The 22,474-nt window shown below is 50.3% G+C and overlaps 1 protein-coding gene across 2 annotated transcripts in view; it reads left to right on the top strand.

Moving 5' to 3' along the window:
* Nucleotides 1-22,474, top strand: part of DYM (dymeclin) — a 1,096,728-nt gene that overhangs the window by 587,713 nt on the left and 486,541 nt on the right. For both annotated transcript variants that reach the window (XM_086960369.1, XM_086960370.1), the window contains exon 11: nucleotides 76-201. In XM_086960369.1, coding sequence (XP_086816495.1) covers nucleotides 76-201 — 126 coding nt within the window. The remainder of the gene's footprint in view (nucleotides 1-75; nucleotides 202-22,474) is intronic.

The raw sequence follows: 22,474 nt of genomic DNA, 5'->3' as shown, positions 1-22,474 counted from the left end.
TTCAATGTTGATGAAAAAATATGAATGTCATTTGTTGAGGTGGACTTTTTAATTGTTATTTATCTTCTATTTTAGGTGTTACCTATTTTGGAGATTCTCTATCATGTTGAAGAAAGAAATTCGCATCATGTATACATGGCTCTTATAATTTTGTTGATCCTTACTGAAGATGACGGCTTTAACCGGTCCATTCATGAAGTGGTAAATATCAGTCTGAATCAAACTGCTAGTTCATACTTTATCAAAACAGTAACATTAGTAGAAAATATGGGTTACCTCATGAAGATGCTTCTATATCCGAATCCATGTATTTAAAACCAAAATCACCTTTACAGAGACAAAGTCACAATTAATTTGTTTTTCCAAGGAAAACATACACCTACTCATTACATTGTAAATTGAATCGAAAAATAGATATATGCAAATTAATGTTCACGTGTTGGTGTATTCTGTACATTCTAAGGGGCATTTGCTGTACCATTGGAGGAAAACATTGTTGGGGAAACCGAGAGTGATTCATAGGTTTAGTAAAGACTGTGGCTCTTAAGACAAAGAATTATTCCTGAAAGTAATTTATGCATTTGGAAGTAGATCCCAGATGAAATCCCCCTCATCCCTGAATAACTCTTCTGCTGTTCTCTCATAAGTCATCTTGAAATGCTACAATCTTTGTGTAATCTTTGATTTACCCTTCCTCTTTTGATTTACGCTAATGGCTGGCCAACTCTTGCAAATTGCACTTCACTGAGACGGCCATCCAATAACAACCCTTCTGTTGCTCTTGTCCCTACATGACATTACTGTCACAACATATTTATGTTTCAACTCCCACCCTGGAAGTTAAATGAACCCTGGGGCCCTGTTCACAATCCACTCCTCGCCTACCTACCTCTCCAGTAATCGGTATCACTTAACGTACTGTCCAGCCTATCCTATACTCCCCTCATTAACATAATTTGTTGCTTCAGCTTTTTTACCATACTTTGGCTCTTGACATCCAGACCTTTGTCTCTTTTCCTACCTACCTTGTCTCTCTGTCACCTGGTGTTGGTGGCTGATTCCCAGCCCCAACATGACCAAGATAATTTACTCTTCTGTCACGACTACTCCCAGAAACCTGGGTTCTACCACCTTTTGTGTCCTGTCTTAACTCTACCCTCCCCCGGGACATGAAACGTTGATTACACTCAGGAACAAACCTCTCTTCCACTGGCAGCCCTGCCCCACTACCACATTCTTATAATCTGTATAATCTGAATACATCATACTTTCCACTTGGTAAAGTCCATCGTAATTGATTTACTCCTCATTATGCGGGCTCTGGGTTCGACACAGAAGCAGATAAACTGCCTTTAAACTGGTGCTTGAGCAGAAACACTATTCTTTGTTTGGGGCAGCGAACATTCTCCTCGCACCAAAACAAACTTCTCCTCAGACTTGACTTGTAATTCTGCGTATTCCTTAAAGAACGCCTTTCATTCTGTTCATCACCCCTATTCAACCATTTATACTCTACTCTAACCTTTCTTACACATAGCAGACTCCTTATCTTTGGTTTCAAATCCTGGGCAACCCCTTTTCTCCCTTTCTTTCATCAGCCACCTCTCCCTGTACTTCACGTTACACTATCCTTTTGCCAACATCCTTTTGTACTATAACTAAATTGAAATTCTGCTACTTCTTTATTCCCTACCAGTTTTGGAGCTACGACTAACCAGAGCACTTTCTGAATATCCCTTCTCCATTTTGCAGTTGCATTTGTGTCTAGTGACATGTCTTGGGACTCACTCTTATTGACAGTAGTCTCTGTTTCCACTTTTAATGTCCTATTGTTCCTCCTAGTCTTGGTGCACTTGGATACTAAATTCTATACATTCTACTGTCAGTCCTGTACAGGATTGTCGCTTCACCCCACCAGTTGGTGTATACTCCTACTAGTAGTCCGGTTCTTTGATACTATTGGTGTTAAAAACGTACTCGATACAGCATTCATGCTATAATGTGTGGTAAACAAATACACATAAGAAAAAGATTAATAATGAAATAATGGTAAATGAATGTTATCAATCCTTCCATTTTTTGCTTTTAATGCCATGCTGTGTACAGGAAATCCTGACATACGCCTTCCTACTAAAATCAACAAATACTCAGCTCAAATCAGCTATCAATAAGGGTAAAGTATAGAAAGTCTGATAAGTGTCCACTAAAGGAAAATGACTGTAGGTCAACTTATAGGCCCTTCAATGACAGATTATTCATAATCAATTACCTCACTGTTTACCACTGGAGAGAAGTTCCTGAATGCCCTCTTTCCTAAACTCCTTGCTAGGTGAAACACACATAATTTGCATCCTTGAATTAGTGTTGGCCATTATTCCACAATAGAATGGGAGAAATAATATTTCCGCTGCTGGTGAGCTCACCTCAAGAAACATTCTATGTGAGACAGCACACAAAGAACTCAGATGTCTGCCCATGCATTATACTTAACAATACAGTGCTTGAGATGAGAGGCAATGAATGTCTTAATAAGTTATCTCTTAATGAGTATGTAGCGAGGGCAGTCGCTTGCTGGTTTACAGTGTGAGTTGCACCACTGACTATGCTTAGTTACTCAATGTTTGTTCTATCCTCTCTGCAATTTAATATAGTATTAAATAACAAGCCAAAGGTCAATTGTAGTTTTTTTTACGTCCATTGCTGAGGCCATGAAAGAGAAGTAATTGGATCATTAATTCAAAGTGGTTTTGAACAGGGGCCCCCAAAATAAGTTTGAGCCACGGCCCCCAAAATCTTTAAGATGTCCTTGGGAGGATCACCGCTGCAAAATATGACATTCCATCAAACTAGCCATTTAACATTCAGGAATTTCCTTTCAGGAGAAATATCTACCCTGATGGCACTTTGTAGCTCAATCGGCAACCAAGTATCAGAATTCAAGGGAGACCCTGATGGCACTTTGTAGCTCAATCGGCAACCAAGTATCAGAATTCAAGGGAGACAGCAGGTTGTCCACTTTAGAATCAATGCCAACATTGCTGAGGGAAAGCTAAGAAAAAACATGTGCATCAAAAAAGAACCCTACAAAAGGATTCCATTTTTCAGGCCCCAGGAATCTTTTGGCCCTTGTTTCCTCATCACAACGGAACTATTTAATCCGAGATTCCTTACCTTTTAAATTTGACAAGGTGCCTGATTGGATCTGGAAATGTTCCAGTAATAGCTCCCACATGCTGAGAGGTGGCGCCGAGGGACAGCACAACCGCTCTGCCCCCCCTCTTGACGTGAGGACAAGGGACTGCATACAGACACCATCCCTGCGCTCCTAAATCAGTTACCAATGTACCTTTCAAGCAGTTAGAGTATGCCTGACTTCCGGGGTCCGCTTAAACAACACAAACGGAGAAGGGACTGAAAAGAGAGAGAGGAGACTGAAAACAAACAGCTGCGTGTGGCAGACGAGTTAATTGCTTCGGAATTGCTCAAAAGCGGCACTGTTGGTTTGACCCTAAGCTCTCAACAAAAAACACAGCTGTCCGAAACTCGCATGCAGCGTGCGACTCGGTGGCTGGCGGCACTTGTTATAAACTTTAGCCCCCTGGTCACAGTGTATGCAAGAGTGTATCCTCCCCTAAAATACATAGCAGTATGTGACGCTGCAGCATGTGCGGGTCATAACGGGGGTCATGAGGACACAGAGTACGATTAAAAGAAGAAATGGCTGCACTTAACTCTACACCTTGTTAGTTTATTCTCTTTATGTCGTTCAGAATCGAAAACGAGGGTGAGACAGGCAGGGGAGAGAGAGTAGAGAAATGCAGACAAGCGCTCACTGCCACGCTAATTAGAAACAGATGGCCCCTGTGTGCTGCTGCTCGCTCCTGCAAGGTGGATGCCGCCACACGCAAGAGTGTTAGGAAAGTGCAGACCGATTCCAAAAGATCTTCTCCTATAGCAGCACATGCGCGCTGTGCTAGGCTCGACCTAAAAACTAACTCTAGAGAGAGTCCCTCATGCACAGATGGTAGAGCTGTATAACATATATTTTCTGATGGACAAGAAGATAGTCGTTTGGGCTATTTTAAATCTTTGATTTCAGAAATAATTCACTCATAATCAAAGTTTCAAATTGGTAACATTGGCTCAAATCCTTCTGGTGCTGAAACTAAAAGACTTGCTTGGTCTCATTACCAACAATACTTCTAGATAATGTAAATCATGATTTCACAGGACGTATTAGAGGCATGAAATGGGAGTGCAGCACCTCACTTTTACATTTATTGCTCGACCATTTCTACTTGCCTCAGCCTTCATAATCTTTCCTAGAATTGCCTCAATTCAGGAAGGACCTCAAGACCTGGTCTTCGACTGAACCGCAGTACCTCTCTCCCGCCCCCAGCACCTTGAGACCCATACAGGTGAGTAACCGTGCTATTCAAGTGCCTGATTGATTGACTGATAGAATCAAGGCAGAATCTCTTGCAGCTCACTTGAGGCTGGATACCTATTTTTCTCTCTTGATGAGCAGCCCATCAAGATTAGTTTTCTAGTGGCAGTTTCGCATCACCTTCAGACTACTTCCAAACCTCTGCATTGTGTACAATATTCTGTCAATTTTCAGTAGTCTTCTCTGCAGCAACAGATATGACTCATCTCTTTAGTTCTGTAGACAATAAAAAGTAAAGGAATCCACCTCAGAAAGCTTGCAGAGCCTTTTTCCGATGGTCTCCACCTCTGCAAACCAATAATCTTAGCATAATCAAATTTCTGATCCTCCTTAATGACCTCATGTATCACTTTGATATTTCACTGAAGACTGAGCCCTTTTTAATAGTGCTTCAGGCAGCAAGGTCTGATGCAAATGTAATTTTTTCTTTATAAAGTTTGCAGGAGTCTTCTTTGGTGGTCCAACCCCTATAACCTCCTGTTGGGGGTACCATTCAGGCTGGATCACAGTGCTGATTGTGGTGGATGGCCTCTGGGAGCAGCATGAGTGCATCTCTGCCTCACTGTCACAAACCTTCAAGTAATACGCTTCACCTTAAAGCCTTCCTTCCTCTGTGCTAGGCAAATGTGTGCATGTTCTTGGAGACAAAATCACAACCGTGCACTGTATGAACAAGTGGAGAGGTGCAGGTTCCAGAGAGCCTTGTGAAAATACCATGGCTCTGTGGCTAGGCCACTGAGAAAAGGATGGCAATCTCAGCAACTCATCTAGCGGTGGACGGAGAACTCCAAGGCGGTCTGCTTGAGCAGGCTTCACTCAACGAATCCTGTGTGGGAAGTGAGTACGGCAGGAGCATTCTGTAGGTACGTGTATGAACCACTCGGGGATTTCATGTTTGCGTAGATTTTTTGCTCCCAATGTGACAATTTTTCCATTAACTCTCCAACCAAGCGTCATTAAAAAGATTTGTGGCCATATAGAAGAGTCCATCCTTATTGCTCTAGATTGAACTATGTGGCTGTCTCCTCTAGTTTTTTTTGTCCTGAACATTTCAGATAATTACTATGATAGTAAGGGTGGTGGGTACTGCTCCAAAAGTCTTGACTCTGTATTTCAGGGCTTTGAAGCTCAAAGGTAGACTGAGTCACATTGCAGAAAAAAAAGAGGGATGGGAGATTTTTCTCCGCTACTATCTGGAGCTGTGAAAAGAGTGCAGGATGGACAAACAACTTTAACTTGAGTTCTAAGGCTTGTCAAGCAGATTGGTAGTAGTGTTTGTTATGGTTAGTTACAAGTTGTCAAAGAAGGATCTCTCTTAAGGTTTAAAGGTTCATTTAGTGATGGGCAGGGCTTTGGAAAAGACACTTGGGCATCCATTGCTACTTTTGCCAAACATTACTGTCTCGACTTGGATACAGGTCTGAGGCACAGTTTGGTAGAGCAGCCCTTCATCTGTTGCTCCAACTCATCTCCTGAAATGTTGCTTCCTTGGCAGCCTTTCTTAGATTATGAATCTGTGGGAAGACGTATCGGTTTGAAGAAAATGTTACTTCAGTGGTGCTCCTTATCATGGATTCTTAAACTTGTCAATTGATCTGGTCTGACTGTCACACATCACTTGAAGTGGATACTTGCTCTTCCTATATATTCCTCACTGCCTTCTCCATTCCCCTTTTTTCAGGCTGTTTGTTTTTCCGTAATATTCCTTTTGTTGCGTAGCTCCCTCTGTATATGGAGTAGGCATCACTGGTGTAGTAGATGTGCCTACCTGGCGGCACCACTTTACTTAAATTTGTGACTTGAGCCACTCTGCAGTTTAAGCGGCTATGGCAAAAATTGGCACTGACGAATTGAGCTACTGAAGAAATGACAGGTCCAATCTGATGACTGGGAGGTAATGAAGTGAGAGCGCGTGCCAGGGCACGAGGAAGATGTATACATTGGACAGAATGTTATCCAATGCAAGAAACTGTTCAGTTGCAAATGTAGGTACTTATTGGTGTCCTGAACCCTCAAATATACATGCATGTTTAACATAAGTATCATTTTAAGTCGGTTATCGGGGTTTGTGAAGCATCTTGTAATGATGGTATTCACTGTTCCAGAAGCTCGCGAGTGTTATACCTGCATAAGTGATATAAAAGGATGCATGCTGCCTTTAGTTACCACCTTTACTGTTCGATTCTGTGGCTTGTTTCTCTTGTTGAGGGTCTGTCTGGATTGATCATGCACTGTGTCCTCCCTTGACCTCGCTGAGTTGTCGCATCCCATGGAATGGGCTTCCGCATTGTTGGGTGTGCGGTGTGACATGCTCAAGGCTGGTCTTGCTTACAGCTTCAGGTGTGTTACCAAGGAGCTCATGGCGCCAGTGTTCAGGTAGATAAATAGCACCATAGTTACCGCCGTCTCTGTAGAAACCTGCATCCTTTCTTGTACCCGGAGGAGCTTTCTTGGAGGCCTTTGGTTCAGGGTAAACAATGACAGTGACACTTTGTGCCGCCCTTGACGGCTGCTTTTGCGTGGAAACAGACAATGATTTCAACATTGAGGCTTTGTAGCCGCAGAAGCGCTGTCTGAACAGAAGTGCTTTGTGTATCACTTCCCTTTCTATGACCTTTACAAGAGCAGCGTGCAGATTATAAAGTTTAACGATATAAGCGTCATTTCAATAAAACTCAAAGTGAAGAGTCACCCTCTCTTCTGGACCACAGTCCCAGTTCACCAGGTTTGTGTCTTAATTGTTATAAAGTTGAGCTGGCTCGGCCTGCTAACATTTTGAAGACCATTTAAGCCCGTCTGCGCTAGCTCTGGCTGTATCCCAGAGATGCTTATGGTCAGGGACTACCATCCATCCCCCTCCCCTGCCTAGTGCACCCGCAGATTTATTAGAAATTGGACATGAGAGAGGAGTTTCTTTGGAAGGCGGGGGGGGGGTCTCACGACCCCCCGGCTGTATTTATTAAAACATGAAAACAATTTTTTTTTTTTTTTAAATAAACAATATTTACACAATCATTTATGCAGAAAAAAACAATCGACATTAGATTACAATCCATGTAGACCGGTATCCAAGGGTTAACCTTAACATATTTCTAATACAGAACATTTCCTATCCGAATCTAACATTTTTGGATCATAATCACACATTATTAATTTTTCTGCATACCCTATTTTTGGGCCTACGGCAAGGTCGCTAACCGGTGTCAGATCCTTATCAACAGCCACGCCCTCACGTCTGAGTGCGCATGCGCAAAGGGCCCGTTTACCAAGAGGGTACTTACTCCCCTCCCGGCTACCCCTGTACGCTCCATGAACTCCATTAACCAAAAGGGGTCCCTTGCACTCTGCGCCGTTTAATGATGTCATAGTGCACGTGCGGGGTGGCCAACCAGCCTAAGGAAAGTGTGACTCCCCCCTCCCCCGCACCCATCCAACTAACCGGATGTACTGCCCCTGGAGTTCTAGGAGAGACCACTTGTCCCTCCTTCTGGGCGACCCCATTCAAGAATGGCGCCGCCCCCTAAGGACCTTAAATTGACTGCTCACCAATCATGACCTTACCGCCACAGGCCAGCTTAGTTGTCCGACTATCTGGCCCCCCATATCCTCCTACTCTTCAAGGTCATGCCCAGATCTAAAACCCCCTAGCAATGCCAAGATGTTCTCTAAAAAATAAGTCCTTGCCCGCACTAGTCAGGTGAACCCCATCTTGTAAGAAGCACTGTTTCCCCCTGACACACCCATGTGGTATGTTTTGCAATTGTGGTGACCGAAATAATTTCTCTATCTTATTGTTGATCTTCTTTACCGAGTGATTCAACGCTTCCACCAAATTCCCCCCCACCCCCCTCTCTCCATCTGAGTCTAGGAATTATCTGGGACCAAACTATGGTGCAGCCCTGGCATGTTTTAGCTAACCAACCTACCCCCGAGATTATCTCTTCCATCAGGACCCCTCTGCCCAGTTTTACCAGGTTACCCAAATGTAAGATAACAACAGTGGGTGGCGGGGTGTGTCTGTTGAGCAACTTCTTAACGAACCCCCTCAACTGACTGAGGCAGTGACCTCCCTTACCATGAAAGGAGACTCTGAAACATCCCTGTTCCGCCCTCTGTCTGTAATGACAGCTTTAACACGTTTCACGTAAGAATGACCAAAAACCCATACAACTTGTGTCTCCTTTTCCTGTGCCTGGGTCCACCGTGATGAAGATAATTGCTGATGATGTCTGAACTGGGGTGGCAGAGTGGGCTAAAGAACGGTGATGGATTAAACCCAGATCTTTTGACTGGGTGTGAGTGTTTGATTGATTCAGATGCTCCGTCCATCACCACCCCCTTTTGTACCGATGATGTGTTTACGGCAGTTTCCGCCCTGCGTGACAAGTTCGGTAAACTGAAATACAAGCAAACAAACAAGACAGGCGTCATCGTAATTATTCTGCCACCCTTGCAACATAACGCTTGTAACAGTTGGAAGATCTTCTCCCAATTCTCTTCACACTGCTATTGTGTAACCCTCTAGCAGTTGCTTCAGTGGCAGCACCTATACGGAACGAATGTGTCCCAAAATCCTTCGGATTTAAGCCTGCCTTGTCAATTGTCATAGCCAACACTCTCTTGAATTGAAACCTTGTAAGTGTGGTACAATCTGCATGCATCAATAATGCCCCCCCAGTGCGCCTACTCTCTGGTTGAGGAAGGCTTCCACGTGCATCACTGGGCAGCATGGATTAGTTTGCGCCCGATGGAGTACCAGCCCTTCACCACGGGCTTCCTGATCAGTCTTTGATTTGCTGATGGTAATTAACAGTGTATCACCTACTATCCTTGTGTGCTCAAACTGAAGTCCACCTAGCAGGTCCTGCTTATTGCTAGCCACCAGTTCCCCTACCCGGAACGCCCCATAAAAAGCTATTGTAAAGGCCGCTCTGAACAATAGGACTTCCCCTGATGAACTGCAGATGCTACACAGGGCATTTAATAGTGATGCCAGCCGCTCTAAACGTATCGGTTGCCTCGTGTCCGTGACGGTTGCTTGGAGGCGCCGCCACCTCTTCAGCGCCTTCCTTACCATGAAACTATTCGTGGGATCTTTGGTACCCCTAATCTGTGCAAAGAAAGACACCGCTGCCACGTGCCGGCTGGCTGTCGCTGCGGAGCGCCCTTCCCTGTGTAATGCATCTAGGTACTGAGTGAAATTCCCTGCCTGATCCCATCTCTCCGCCCAACCTTGTCTCAAAAACGTGCAGTAAGATAAAAACGCCCCTTCGTAAGCAGTTCTGGTCCTGGGCGCTAGGCTAGCTGCCACGAGGTTCTGTAACTGTTGGCACCAATCTGCCAGAGTGTTGCTGGGAAGTGTGTAGGCGTCGCCTCTGCGGAATGTAGATGTTCCCTGAATACCTGCATCTTAAAGCAAGAGACTGCGCCAGCTGCATTATTTAACACCCCTGGGACATGTTTGGCCCTAAACTGTATATCTGAAAGAGACACGTTAGTGATAGATTCCTTACCTTAGAATATCCCCAGGCGTCAGACTGGATCCGGAAAGTTTTGCGTAGCAGTACCCTTGCGCGCCGGTAGGCGTCGTCTGCGGCTCCGCGTCCGTCGTCGGCGTCGTGGGCGCCGTGATGACGTCGTCGGAGTACTTAGACGCCGCCTCCGCGTGCTGACGTCAGTTCTTCTTTTTTCCGCGCCAGCCAGCGCAGATCTGGAAAGAGCAGTTCCCTAGTCACTTTTTGACTAAACTTTTGTGATCTTTTTTGATCCATTTCGAAGTCTTTACGACTCCGACGGTGCCGTTAGGGATGCCCGGCTTCAAGCATTGCGACGAGTGCGACCGTACCATGTCGGTTACGGATCCCCACCGCTTGTGCCTGATGTGTTTGGGCGTCGACCATGACGACGAGGCCTGCTCCGACTGTCGGGCCCTCTCGAGGAAGGCCAGGCGGGAGCGGTCCCGCAGGCGACTCGAGATCCGCCAGTCGGCCCCGCGCCGTGTGAGGTCCCGGTCCCGGTCCCACGGGCGGTCGAGGGACAGGTCGCGGGGACGGAGCCGTCACAGCTCCGGGAGTCGGCGCCACTCCTCCGGGTCCAAGTCGTCAGGTAAGAAACATAAAAAGTCGAAGAGACATCATCGCTCTTCTGACTCCCCCCGACGCTCGCGTGATATTTGATATTTTTGATATTTATTGGGATTTGTATAGCGCAACTATCGCTCCGGAAGGAGCATCTTGGCGCCGAGCAAACAGAAGAACCAACGTGATGCGGCTGGGGGTTTGGGTGACACCGCCCACGCGGCTCTTCGTGAGTCGCGGGCGCCGCGTTCGGCCCCATACCCCCCGGTCCCTGGGCTGAACGCGACGCCGGAGGAGATCGAGCGCTTCCTCATGGCCATGAGGTCCCTTTCTCCTCCGACGGGTTCCGCGGTGCCTTCGGGCCCAGTGAACCCGTCTGGGGGCCCTAGTGGGTCGGGGGCTACGACCCCGACGCCGTCGGGTGCTTTGGCCTCGCCGCCGGCGCCTTCGGGCCCGGCGCCGCAGTGCTCCACGATCCCGACGCCGCCGCTGCCCTCGGGCTCGGCGCCGCAGGGTACAGCGGCCCCGGCGTCGTCGGTGCCTTCGGGCCCGGCGCCGCAGGGCACCGCTGGGCCCTCGTCGGGCGCTGGATCGTCACCGGTGGACCTTACGACCCCCCCTGGCGTCGGTCCGTGTGGTGTCCCCTCCGGCGTCGTCCTCGGGCGGCACCATCCCCGATGCCTCCTCTCACTGGGTTCCGACGTCGGAACGACGCCTATCGGCGCCGCTCTCGACGCCGTTCGGAGAATTTCAATTCTATGAACCCACCCCATTCACTTATGATCCTGAATCACAGGAGATGGGGGACGAGGAGAATTGGGAGGGGTCTGAGGACCCTCTGACCAGGGAGTGTCAGTCTAACATGGACTGGACAGGAGACCTTGGGGAGGCCAGTGGCCTGGACACCTCTCCAGACACTGGATTTGTCTCTCCTCCTACCGTGGCTTCGGAGGAGGGTGCTACTTATAGTGTGGTGTTGACGAGGGCTGCTAAGGCCTTGGGCCTTGAGCTCCCCGTCGCGGCCGTGAGGACTAACCTCCTCACTGAGGTCCTTAAGCCGCAGTCATGCTCCATGGAGCCTCTGCTGCCGTTTAATGAGGCCTTGACGGACGTTCTTTTGGGCACTTGGTCCAGGCCCGCTACAGGTTCGCCTGTAGATAGGAACGTGGCCAGACGCCACCACCCGGCCCCGGGCGACCCATGTTTCCTGTCCACCCACCCCACCCCCGAGAGTCTGGTCATCCAGGCCTCTAACTCCCAGACCGCATTCCCGACGGCTCCCCCCGATCGGGAATCCAAGAGGTACGAGGCCTACGGCAAGAAGGTATTCTCGTCCCTTAGCTTGGGACTGCGGTCTTTCAACACCGCATGCCTCTTGGGCCGTTACACCCACTCTCTGTGGGAAACGGTGGCGGAAGTGCTGCCAGAGTGTCCGTTGGAGGTACGGGCCAAACTCGGCCAAGCCCTAGTGGAGGGCCGGGATGCAGCAAAGTATTCAATCAGGTGCGGACTGGATACTACTGACTCGCTGGGCAGAGCGATGGCTACGACGGTGGCGATACGACGCCACGCCTGGCTGAGATCCGCCAACTTCTCGGCAGACGTCCAGAATACACTCATGGACATGCCGTTCGATGGCCGTCGCCTCTTTGGCGACAAGGCAGACCACGCGCTTGAGCGCTTTAAGGACTCCAGGGCTACGGCCAAGTCCTTGGGCCTCTCGGCCCCGCGCCAGCAAATGGGTGCCTTTCGCTCCTTTCGTGGCCAAGGAAGGGGCGCCCCCACACGTGCCGCCAGCCACTCGCCGCAAACTGTCGTCCAGCGCGGCGGCGGCCGTGGAAACCGCCGTGGAGGCGGTCGGGGAAACAGGCGGAGTCAGTCCACACCTGCCCCCGCAGCATCCACCTCTAAACCCTCCTAGTCCGTGCTTTTCGGCCCATGTGACGCCAGTGGGAGGCAGGGTTCGCAATCACCACTCTTCGGACAGGTGGGTGCTGCAGATCGTCCGAAGGGGCTACTCCCTCCCCTTCGAGACGACCCCTCAAGCCATGCCACTGCAACACCACCGCGTATCTGGGTATCACTTGCGGCTCCTGCAGGAGGAAGTTTCGGCCCTCTTGGCCAAGGGGGCCATCGAGCGCGTTCCTGGGCCAGAAGTAGGACGTGGCTGCTACTCCCACTACTTCCTGGTACCCAAGAAGGGCAAAGGGAACCTACGCCCTATCTTGGATCTGAGGAACGTCAACGGCTTCCTCCGGAAGGAGAAGTTCAAAATGCTGACACTGGCTCAGGTCTTGGCTGCCCTAGACCCAGGAGACTGGATGGTAGCGTTGGACTTGCAGGATCCGTATTTCCACATCCCCGTCCTGCCGGCCCACCGGCGTTACCTGCGGTTCACGGTAGGCCTCGAGCACTTTCAGTTTACCGTGCTCCCCTTCGGCCTTACCAGCGCCCCACGGGTGTCCACGAAGGTGATGGCGGTGGTCGCCTGCGCAGGTTAGGGGTCTCAGTCTTCCCCTACCTAGACGACTGGTTGTTGAAGGCGGGCTCGCCCCAGGCAGTCGTCAGCCACCTCCAGACTACGGCGGATCTCCTGCACTGGCTGGGATTTTCCATCAATGTGCCGAAGTCGCACCTGTGCCCCTCTCAGAAGCTCCATTTCATTGGAGCGGTTCTCGACTCGGCGCAGTTTCGGGTTTACCCGCCCGAACAGCGGGTCCGGGATATACAGGCTCTGATTCCGATCTTCGGGCCGTTATCCCGGGTTTCGGTCAGGTTGACGCTGCGGCTTCTGGGGCTGATGGCCTCCTGCATCCTTCTGGTGCATCACGCACGGTGGCGGATGCGGGCTCTGCAGTGGGACCTGAAGTTTCAGTGGGCCCAGCACCGGGGCAACCTGTCCGACCATGTCCTGATCTCGGAGGGCACTGCGAGACAGCTGCAGTTGTGGCTCACGGACCGCGATTGGGTCAACGGCAGATCCCTCTCCCTTCCCCAACCGGAGCACGTTGTTGTGACTGACGCGTCCCTCCAGGGCTGGGGAGGACACTTGGGAGAGGCGGAGATCAGAGGACTCTGGTCTCCGGCGGAGTCCCGGCTCCATATCAATCTGTTGGAGCTGCGGGCGATTCGTCTGGCACTGAAAGCATTCCTCCTGTCTGTCCGAGGGAGTGCAGTGCAGGTGTTCACGGACAACACTACCTCCATGTGGTACTGCAACAAACAGGGCGGAGTGGGGTCGTGGACCCTTTGCCAGGAGGCTCTGCGTCTCTGGCAATGGCTGGAACATCAGGGCGTGACTCTGGTGGTTCAACACCTGGCAGGTTCTCTGAACGCCAGGGCGGACGAACTCAGCCGTCGGTGCTCAATGGATCACGAATGGCGTCTGAACTCGGACGTGGCGCAAGGCCTCTTTCTGCGATGGGGAGAGCCTTGGTTAGATCTATTCGCCACCGAAGAGAACGCGCAATGTCATCTGTTCTGCGCGTTGGAATTTCCAAGGCGGCACTCGCTCGGAGACGCTTTTCGTCGCGAGTGGAGCTGTGGTCTGTTGTACGCCTTTCCACCTATACCTCTTCTGCCCAGAGTGCTGAAGAAAATCAAGCGCGACCGGGCACAAGTCATCCTTGTGGCTCCGGACTGGGCACGAAGGTACTGGTATCCCGAGCTACTCAGTATAACAGTCGATCCCCCGGTTCGTCTGCCTCTTCAGGAGGACCTTCTGTCGCAGCAGCAGGGGACGGTCCTCCACCCGAACCTGTCCAGTCTCCACCTCCATGCTTGGAGATTGAGCGGCGACAGTTGAGGCCATTTGACTTGCCTCCTGAAGTTTGCAGCATCATTCTGGCAGCCAGGCGTCCCTCCACAAAGACGGTATACGCCTGCAGGTGGAACAGATTTGTGGCATGGTGCACAGCAAAGGCTGTGGATCCCCTCAATGCCCCTCTCTCTGAAGTCCTTCTCTTCCTTCTCTCTCTTGCCCAGCAGGGCTCTGCTCTGGGCACTGTCAAGGGCTATCTTTCGGCTCTTTCAGCCTTTCTGAGGCTGCCTGACCAACCTTCTTTGTTCAAGTCCCCTATCGTAAATCGATTTCTGAAGGGCATCACTCATACCTTTCCTCCTGTTCCCATCGTGATGCCTCAGTGGGACTTGAACCTGGTTCTGACGTTTCTGATGTGCGCTCCCTTTGAGCCACTTCACAACTGCCCTCTTCGCCTTCTTTCTTTGAAGACTGCCTTCCTGGTAGCCATCACCTCTGCCAGGAGAGTGAGTGAGCTCCAGGCTCTCTCTTGTAAGCCTCCTTTCCTTTCAGTCCTTCCGGACAAGGTTGTTTTGAGGACTAGGCCCTCCTTCTTGCCGAAGGTGGTCACGGCCGACCACATTGGGCAGTCCATCACATTGCCCACCTTCTTTCCGCCTACGCACCCCTCGAGACAGGAGGAGAGGCTCCACCGTCTGGACCCAAAACGTGCGCTCTCGTTCTATCTGGATCGCACACGCCAGTTCCGGGTGGATGATCAACTCTTTGTTGGGTACACGGGCGCTAAGAAAGGGAAAGCGGTGCACAAACGGACCATCTCTAGATGGATTATCATGTGCATCCAGGCGTGTTACTCCTTGGCTAAGAAGGAACCCCCTGTTGGGCTGCGGGCTCATTCCACTCGAGCCACGGCCACTACAACTGCCTTGGGCCGAGGTGTGCCCTTGCAGGACATTTGCCAGGCAGCTACGTGGGCCTCGTTGCACACGTTTGCGCGGCACTACTGCCTGGACAGTCAAGTCCGTAGGGACGGCTACTTCGGCCGTTCCGTTCTCCGGGACTTTCTGGTGTAACTATTGGTTCACAGACCCACCACCACGGGGAAGGTATTGCTGGGGTATCTATTCTAAGGTAAGGAATCTATCACTAACGTGTCTCTTTCAGATGCACAAGTTACTACTTGTGTAATAATATATCTGTAAGAGACATTAGTTAGTGATAGATTCCTTACCGACCCACCCATCCTCCCCGTTCTGCGAACCGATATCTAGGGTTAAGGTCATCCCCTTTCAGGGCCCTAGTTTCTTGGCACCAGTGTCGGTTTTTGTCATGGCTCTGCGCTTCTGGCTCGGAAAAGCTGTGGCTAAGATCTGACGTCAGCACGCGGAGGCGGCGTCTAAGTACTCCGACAACGTCATCACGGCGCCCACGACGCCGACGACTGACGCGGAGCCGCAGACGACGCCTACCGACGCGCAAGGGTACTGCTACGCAAAACTTTCCGGATCCAGTCTGACGCCTGGGGATATTCTAAGGTAAGGAATCTATCACTAACTAATGTCTCTTACAGATATATCGTTACACAAGTAGTAACTTGTGCGTTAAGTTTCATGCGTAGCAGCACTGTTTCTTTTAGTAGGCGAAGTATCATTTTACACCGCGCCGCTTGCTGATTGATACATTCCACTACTGTCATGTTATCAGACCAGAAAATCACAGATTGATTACACAACTGATTCGGCCAAACTGTCAATGCAACCCAGATTGGAAATAGTTCTAGGAAACCTATATTAGTTGTCAGACCACTCTATGCCCACCATATCGGCCACTGTTGTGCCACCCACTTGTTTCCAAGTATGGCGCCAAATCCCACACTGCCCGCAGCTTCAGTCCATAAACCTAACTCAGCTGATGTAGTGGGTGGACCGAGCCACACTACCCTGCAGTTGAAGCCCTCCAGAAATGCGATCCAAATCCGCATGTCCTGGCGGACCTCGGACGGCAGTCTTGTGTGATGGTGCTTCTCCCGCAGACCTGTCATTGTCTGCGAGATTGAGCGGGAGAATGGTCGCGCCATGGGTATCACTCTCAGTGCGAAGTTCAACTGGCCCACAATCTGCTGTAGCTGATGTAGTGTCACCTTGTCCTTGGCGAAACGTTGCTGGAGGGCTGCTTTAAATTTCGTGATTTTGTCTTTAGGTAACCTAAAACAACCCTCTATTGAATCCAATTCAATGCCTAAGAATTCCAATGTGGCTGCTGGACCCACCGTCTTTCCCCACGCCAGCAAGACCCCAAAAGCCCGCATGAGCATGCAAAATTCCTGCAATGCCCACGCACATTTCTGAGAGCCCGCCGACCCTAGAAAGAGAAAGTCATCCAGGTAATGCATGACATGTTGGTGTCCAGTCTTCTGCCTAAAAACCCATTCCAAAAAAGAACTGAATTTTTCAAAATAGGCGCAGGAAACAGAACAACCCATGGGCATACACATATCCATATAGAATTGACCTTGAAATGAGAAACCTAGCAGATGCTGATCTAGAGGATGAACCGGCAGTAGCCGGAAAGCGGACTCAATATCCGACTTTGCCAACCAGGCTCCCGGTCCCAAAGTCCTCAACATCTCCACCGCCTGGTCAAAGGAAGCACACTTAACGCTACAAATGTCTTCATTGATGGCGTCATTTAGTGATGCGCCTCTAGGCGCGGGCAGATTATGAAACAGCCTGAACTCACCCTCATCCTTCTTTGGCACCACGTCAAGAGGTGAGAAAACAAAATTGGGTACAGGGATGTGATTAAAAGGACCCACTATCCTGCATAGGCGCAGTTCCTTTGCAATCTTTGTCGCTGCAACCTCTGGGTTGTTCCTAACAGATAGTTGGTTCCTACACCCCGCCGTTCCGTTGTAGCCTACCGCTGGAATCCTAAAGCCCTGCAAAAAACCTTCTTGTAACACCCTAGCAGAGGCATGGTCTGGGTACCTGTCCACCCAAGGAGTCGTAGCCAGAACGTCAATGGGTGAATGTGACACCAGCCGTGCTCTCTCCCTATTCCTGTTTCTTCCTTCCCCTGTTACCAGAGGCGTTACCTTTATTGCGGCATGTGGTTTCAGGGTGGGAAGGTTGATTACAAATGGAACATGCGTGTCTGAACTTGCATGTGCCTTGTGCCCTGGTGCATGCTCCCTTATTAAAATCCCAGCAAACCCCTTTTCGCCCCCCACTTCTCCCTGCCCTAGGGGCCGCGCCACCGCCCTGTGCCGGCCGGAAGGGCTGTTGGGTTTGGGGGGGGTAACTTCTGTTCCAACTCTGCCCTGCCCCACCAGGCTGCCCTGCTGTAAACTGTCCATACCATGAAATGGAATCCACCTGATCCCAGGAAAGTGAGGAGTTAAACTCTTTAGCTTTCCTAAAACTCTTGTCATAATCTTTCCATCCTTCCCCCCCCATATTTACCATGGAAAGTTGTGATCCTACTCTGGTAACACGCCATCTCTGCCTGCAAGTTAGGGGACCGCTCGGCTGTAATCGCCATAAACACAGAGAAGGCTCTAATACAGTTGTTCAGAGTCTCTTCCACCCTGAGCCTCGCCATCTCTCCCTGCCATTCGCTAGGCGACATCCAATCTTTCTGCTTCCTAGCATACTCCATTTCCCTGTTATCCATAAGCAAAGAAAACATATTGACATATTTTCCTGCCCAAATTAAATCCTTCACTTCTTGTGTTACATGCTGAGCCAAATGTTCCCTCCTGGAGGGTACTGTACCCTCGCCCAGCACTGGCAATGCCACCTCCTTACCAATTTCCCTGGCAATCGTTGGTTCTACCATCTTCTCACTTCCGGGGTTGCTGCCTGGACACTCTGCTTGTGGAGCAATAGGCGTACTTGGCCCCCCGCTACTCGGGACAGTCGTGATCCTTGCCACCATCTTATGTGCCTCTGCCAAAGGATCCTCCCCCACCTCCTTCGCGCCTACTGCAGATGGTATTCCTAGCCAAGGGAGAACTACCACTATCTGTGCCGCTAGCTCTGGTGGGACCTGACCAACCCCTGCAGGTGCTGCGGCCGGGACAGGTGCTGTTGGGCTTGGGACAGGACTCCCTGGGACTGGCGCGGGGTTAAACATGGGTACCACCGGGACTACCGCTGGGACCACCAGAGGAACTGAGCTTGGTGTTAGGACAAGTGCGGCAGGTGCCAGTGTTACAGGTATAATTGCCGGGACTACCGCTGGGACCACCAGAGGCACTGAGCTTGGTGTAGGGACAGGTGCAGCAGGTGCCGGTGTTACAGGTATAATTGCCGGGATTTGGGGAGTAGATATAGGGATGACCAGCGGCATCAGCCCTCTTTTAGGGCCCCCTTCTTGCCTCTGGCCCGTTTGGGTAGTGGATCCAATTCCCCCCTGGGCTGTGGGGATACTGTTGTTCGCTTGGGCCTTCCAGATGACCCAGCCTGATCATCCAACCTCTGTCTGAGCTACGCCACACTCTTTCCTATCTGATCTACTTGCCCCCATCTCCTGTTCATTGATGCCATACTCCGCATCATACCCTGTAGCATATGTTCCATGCGGGAAAGTTTGGCGCCAAGTCTACTGGCCATCTTCTCTCACCTTGCAACTGTTAAGCCACTGATACCTGTGCTAACCCTAAGAGCACAATGTATCCCTGCAACCACCAGGACCTGACCCGGCTTTTACCTGCACAAAGTTTGAGTACACAGACTGGCCGTAAGCACCACGCAACTGGGACCGCGCCACACAAGCTAGTCTGGGTGTTGGGCGAGCGCACTCTAGCCCGACGGCCCACCGGAAGCAGTGAAATGCAGGCCTGCCTGTGTCCCCTGGTTACGTTGTCCACCGCTTCGCTCCCCGTCGTCTCAGCAAGCAGTGCCCCCCTCAATGAAGTCCTACGATGAAAACACGATTAGCAAGAAAGCGAGTATGTTGTTCAAATGCAAGGCGAATAACCTCCAGACTGGGTATCCAAGCCCTTTACATGAGCATCAGTTAATTCACCCAAGCGCCAAAAAATACAAGAATATTCAGAATTCTTTAACCTTCAATGCCTTTAAACACCTTCAATTTTATACAAGTGCGCCTATTTAAACAATGCCACGTAAAATTCCTCTGTTTGCCACACTCAGATTAAATTTGCCCCCAGCAGAGTAAAATCAGCCTCGCTGCGCCTGTGTAGCCCCCCTCACGCCCCACTTGCGAGATGTGGTCTTTGCGTGAGTGCCGTGCAATTATTTATAATTCTAAAGCGGCTGGTATTTCACGTGCGGTCTCCCATCCAGGTACTAACCAGGCCCGACCCTGCTTCGCTTTTAAAAATCGAGCGTTTCACATGCGGCCTCACATCCAAGTACTAACCGGGGCCGACCCTGCTTCGCTTTTAAAATCGAGTGTTTCACATGCGGTCTCCCATCCAAGTACTAACCAGGCCTGACCCTGCTTCGCTTGTAAAATCCAGCGTTACTGCTGCCAACCGCTCCTATGCGAGAGAATTGCCCCTGAGTGCCCCGCTCGGCCCGGGCCCGTAGCGTGTAACCCCCCGCTGCCTTACCGCGTTTTCAAAGCATTTACCAGCGTTTATCAGCTGTGGACTCGGGCTGGTTGTGATGCAGAGCTGCCGGCATTCTACCTCTCCCGCCACACTCCTGATGTCCTCCCGATGTCCCGACTCCCCTGCCCGCTCCTCGGCTTTCCGCCCGACCTGCAAAAGAAGAAACCAAATTCTGATGTGCTCCGGGTAGATGTCCGCTCACGTGGGGCTTCTTGGGCTGAAAGAGAAAAAGAAGAAAAAAGGTCACAGCCTCAAGAGGCTTGGGGGGGCAAAGGGCAGGCCTGGGAAGCGTGGGAACAAGAGAACGCCTCCCACGCTCTGCGGCCTTTTAAGCCCTTCACGGCAGACCAGTCACAACTGGTCTGCCCCTTGGCTCCCCCTTTGACCCAGAAGGGATTCTATTGCTTCCGGGTCATCTGGGGAGCCGCGCACCAATCAGTGGTGAGGCGCGTCGGCCGTGTCATCTGACGTGGCTGGGGCGCGCCCCACCATGGTTGTTAGCAAGGGGAAGGGGGGGTGCCCTGCCATAGGTGCGGGCGGTCGATGCGGGCCCTCCCCTTTCCTGACTCCTCCTCCGCTCCATTTAGTCTTACCCTGCATTATCTGACCTAAAACATGCTCAGAATATCAAAGTCAAACCCAGTTAGTATCCTGAGAAGCCGAACTTTGTTGATGGTCCAAGAAACGGCCCCTCCCTGTGAACTCGGCCAGCCTGGAGGCAGAGGGCAGGTCTGCAGGTTACCCTACCCCCTGCCCCCTGGGTGTGTGTTTGCGGACGGCTTGGGGCTGCTTGTCAAACTGGAAGGGTCAAACTACATGTAGAATCCTCAGCTGGAAAACTGAAAATGAGTTTGTTTAAAATGCAGTAAAACGAATCATGAAGAAACAAACATTTTTATTGGAATTTATATAATTTGATGGTGTACCTTCAAAATATAAATCCTGCAGCTATTTTTTAGAACATTTCTTAGAATGTTACAATAGTGTAGATTTTCAAAAAATGGTTTGCCCCTCCCCCTATCGCATGCTTTATGACCCTTGGTTTGTTACGCCTCTGTTTATCGGAATGTCAACTTTTCCTCTCTCCCTCCCTCTCTGGCTTATGAGTAGTTCATATCCTCTTTTCTTGTGTCTTGGCACACACTCCCGCTCCATTACAGGCCCTGCTTTACTTGTTTTGCCCATCACTTCACACTATCTTTTGATCTGTTAACGTCTACATCTGTCCCCTTCTGTCTCCACTCTTGCACTTGCTGTTGAGAAATTGATTTTATTTCATTATAAATATTCCGATATGCATTTTCTAACCAATTTGTGCTCTTATCGGGGTTCTGTATTTATGTCCACTTCCCAAAAACCTTCCTGCCTTTTTCCTCCCTAAGTAGTTGTCCCCCTTGCTACCCATGTTTTACCCATTCTGACACCTGTCTTCCAACATTGCTCTCTGCATTGTTTCTGCTTCCTAGGCTTTGCATCTTGGTTACAGTATATGTCTGCCACTTGTTATGATGGTCTTTTTCCTGCTAAATCCCCGGCCTGGCAGGTAAAAGTCTCTCGAGCATAGAGATGATTTAGCTTGAGCATAAAGATAACTCTTCTGGAATTATATTAGGGACATATCCTGGAAGAAATAATGATTAATCTTCTTTCAAACGCCAGTAAAAAAAAGTTATTTTAGATACTTTATTTGGGCCCATCAAAACTATTCGATAATTCAGAAATCTGAAAGAGACTATTAGTTATAGATTCCTTACCTTAAAATTACCCCAAGGCGTCAGAATGGATCAGGAGAATTTTTTTCTCAGCAGTACCCCTGCTCGTTGGTAGGTGGCGTTGGGCAACTCCGCGTTCGTCGTCGGCATTGTGATCGCCGGGATGACGTTGCGTTATCTACTTAGACCCCTACGCGCTGACGTCAGTTCTTTCTTTTTTCGCGCCAGATAGCGCAGATCCGGAGAGAGCGGTACCCTTAGTCATTTTTTGACTAATGATTTTTCGACTTTTGTTGACGTCTTTTTCAGGACAGTCGACTCCTGGTGCACGTAGGGATGTCCCGTCGTCAGACCGGCTTCAAGCTTTGTGACTCTCGTTACAAGTTCATGTCAGTCACTGACCCGCACCTGGTGTGCCTTTGGTGCCTGGAACGCGACCACGACCCAAAGTTGTGTTCCGACTGTCGGGCCATGAACCCGAAGTCTTTGCGGGAGCGGTCCTGAAAGCATCTTTTGGCCCGTCAGTCAGCTCCCCGCCGCTCGAGGTCCCGGTCGAGAGGGAGGTTGCAGCCAGGGCCTGTCACGGAGTCACCACCATCACTGTTCATCGAAGTCTTTGGGTAAGTTGAAGCACAAGAAGAAGGCGATGAAGCACCGTCGCTCTTCACCTTCTCCCCGTCCGTCAGCTGACGCGACTCAGGATGCAGAAGGTCGTCGTCCTTCTGCTACGCTTGCGGGGCCTACTGGGACGGCTCAGAGCTTCCCTCCCTTCCTGGGAGCCGGAGCGTCCCCTGCCCACCTTCGTGCATTTTACAAAGCCCTCCAATTCATCTTTGGGCAGCCCAACTCTGCCGGTGTGGCTTCGGGCCCCGCAGACTCGGCTGGGGGCTCTAGGCCTTC

Source organism: Lissotriton vulgaris, chromosome 3_1, assembly GCF_964263255.1.
Source record: "Lissotriton vulgaris chromosome 3_1, aLisVul1.2, whole genome shotgun sequence".
NCBI classification, from domain to species: Eukaryota; Metazoa; Chordata; class Amphibia; order Caudata; family Salamandridae; genus Lissotriton; species Lissotriton vulgaris.
Note: the sequence above shows the minus strand (reverse complement) of the source record. Positions and strands in the feature narration are given on the sequence as shown.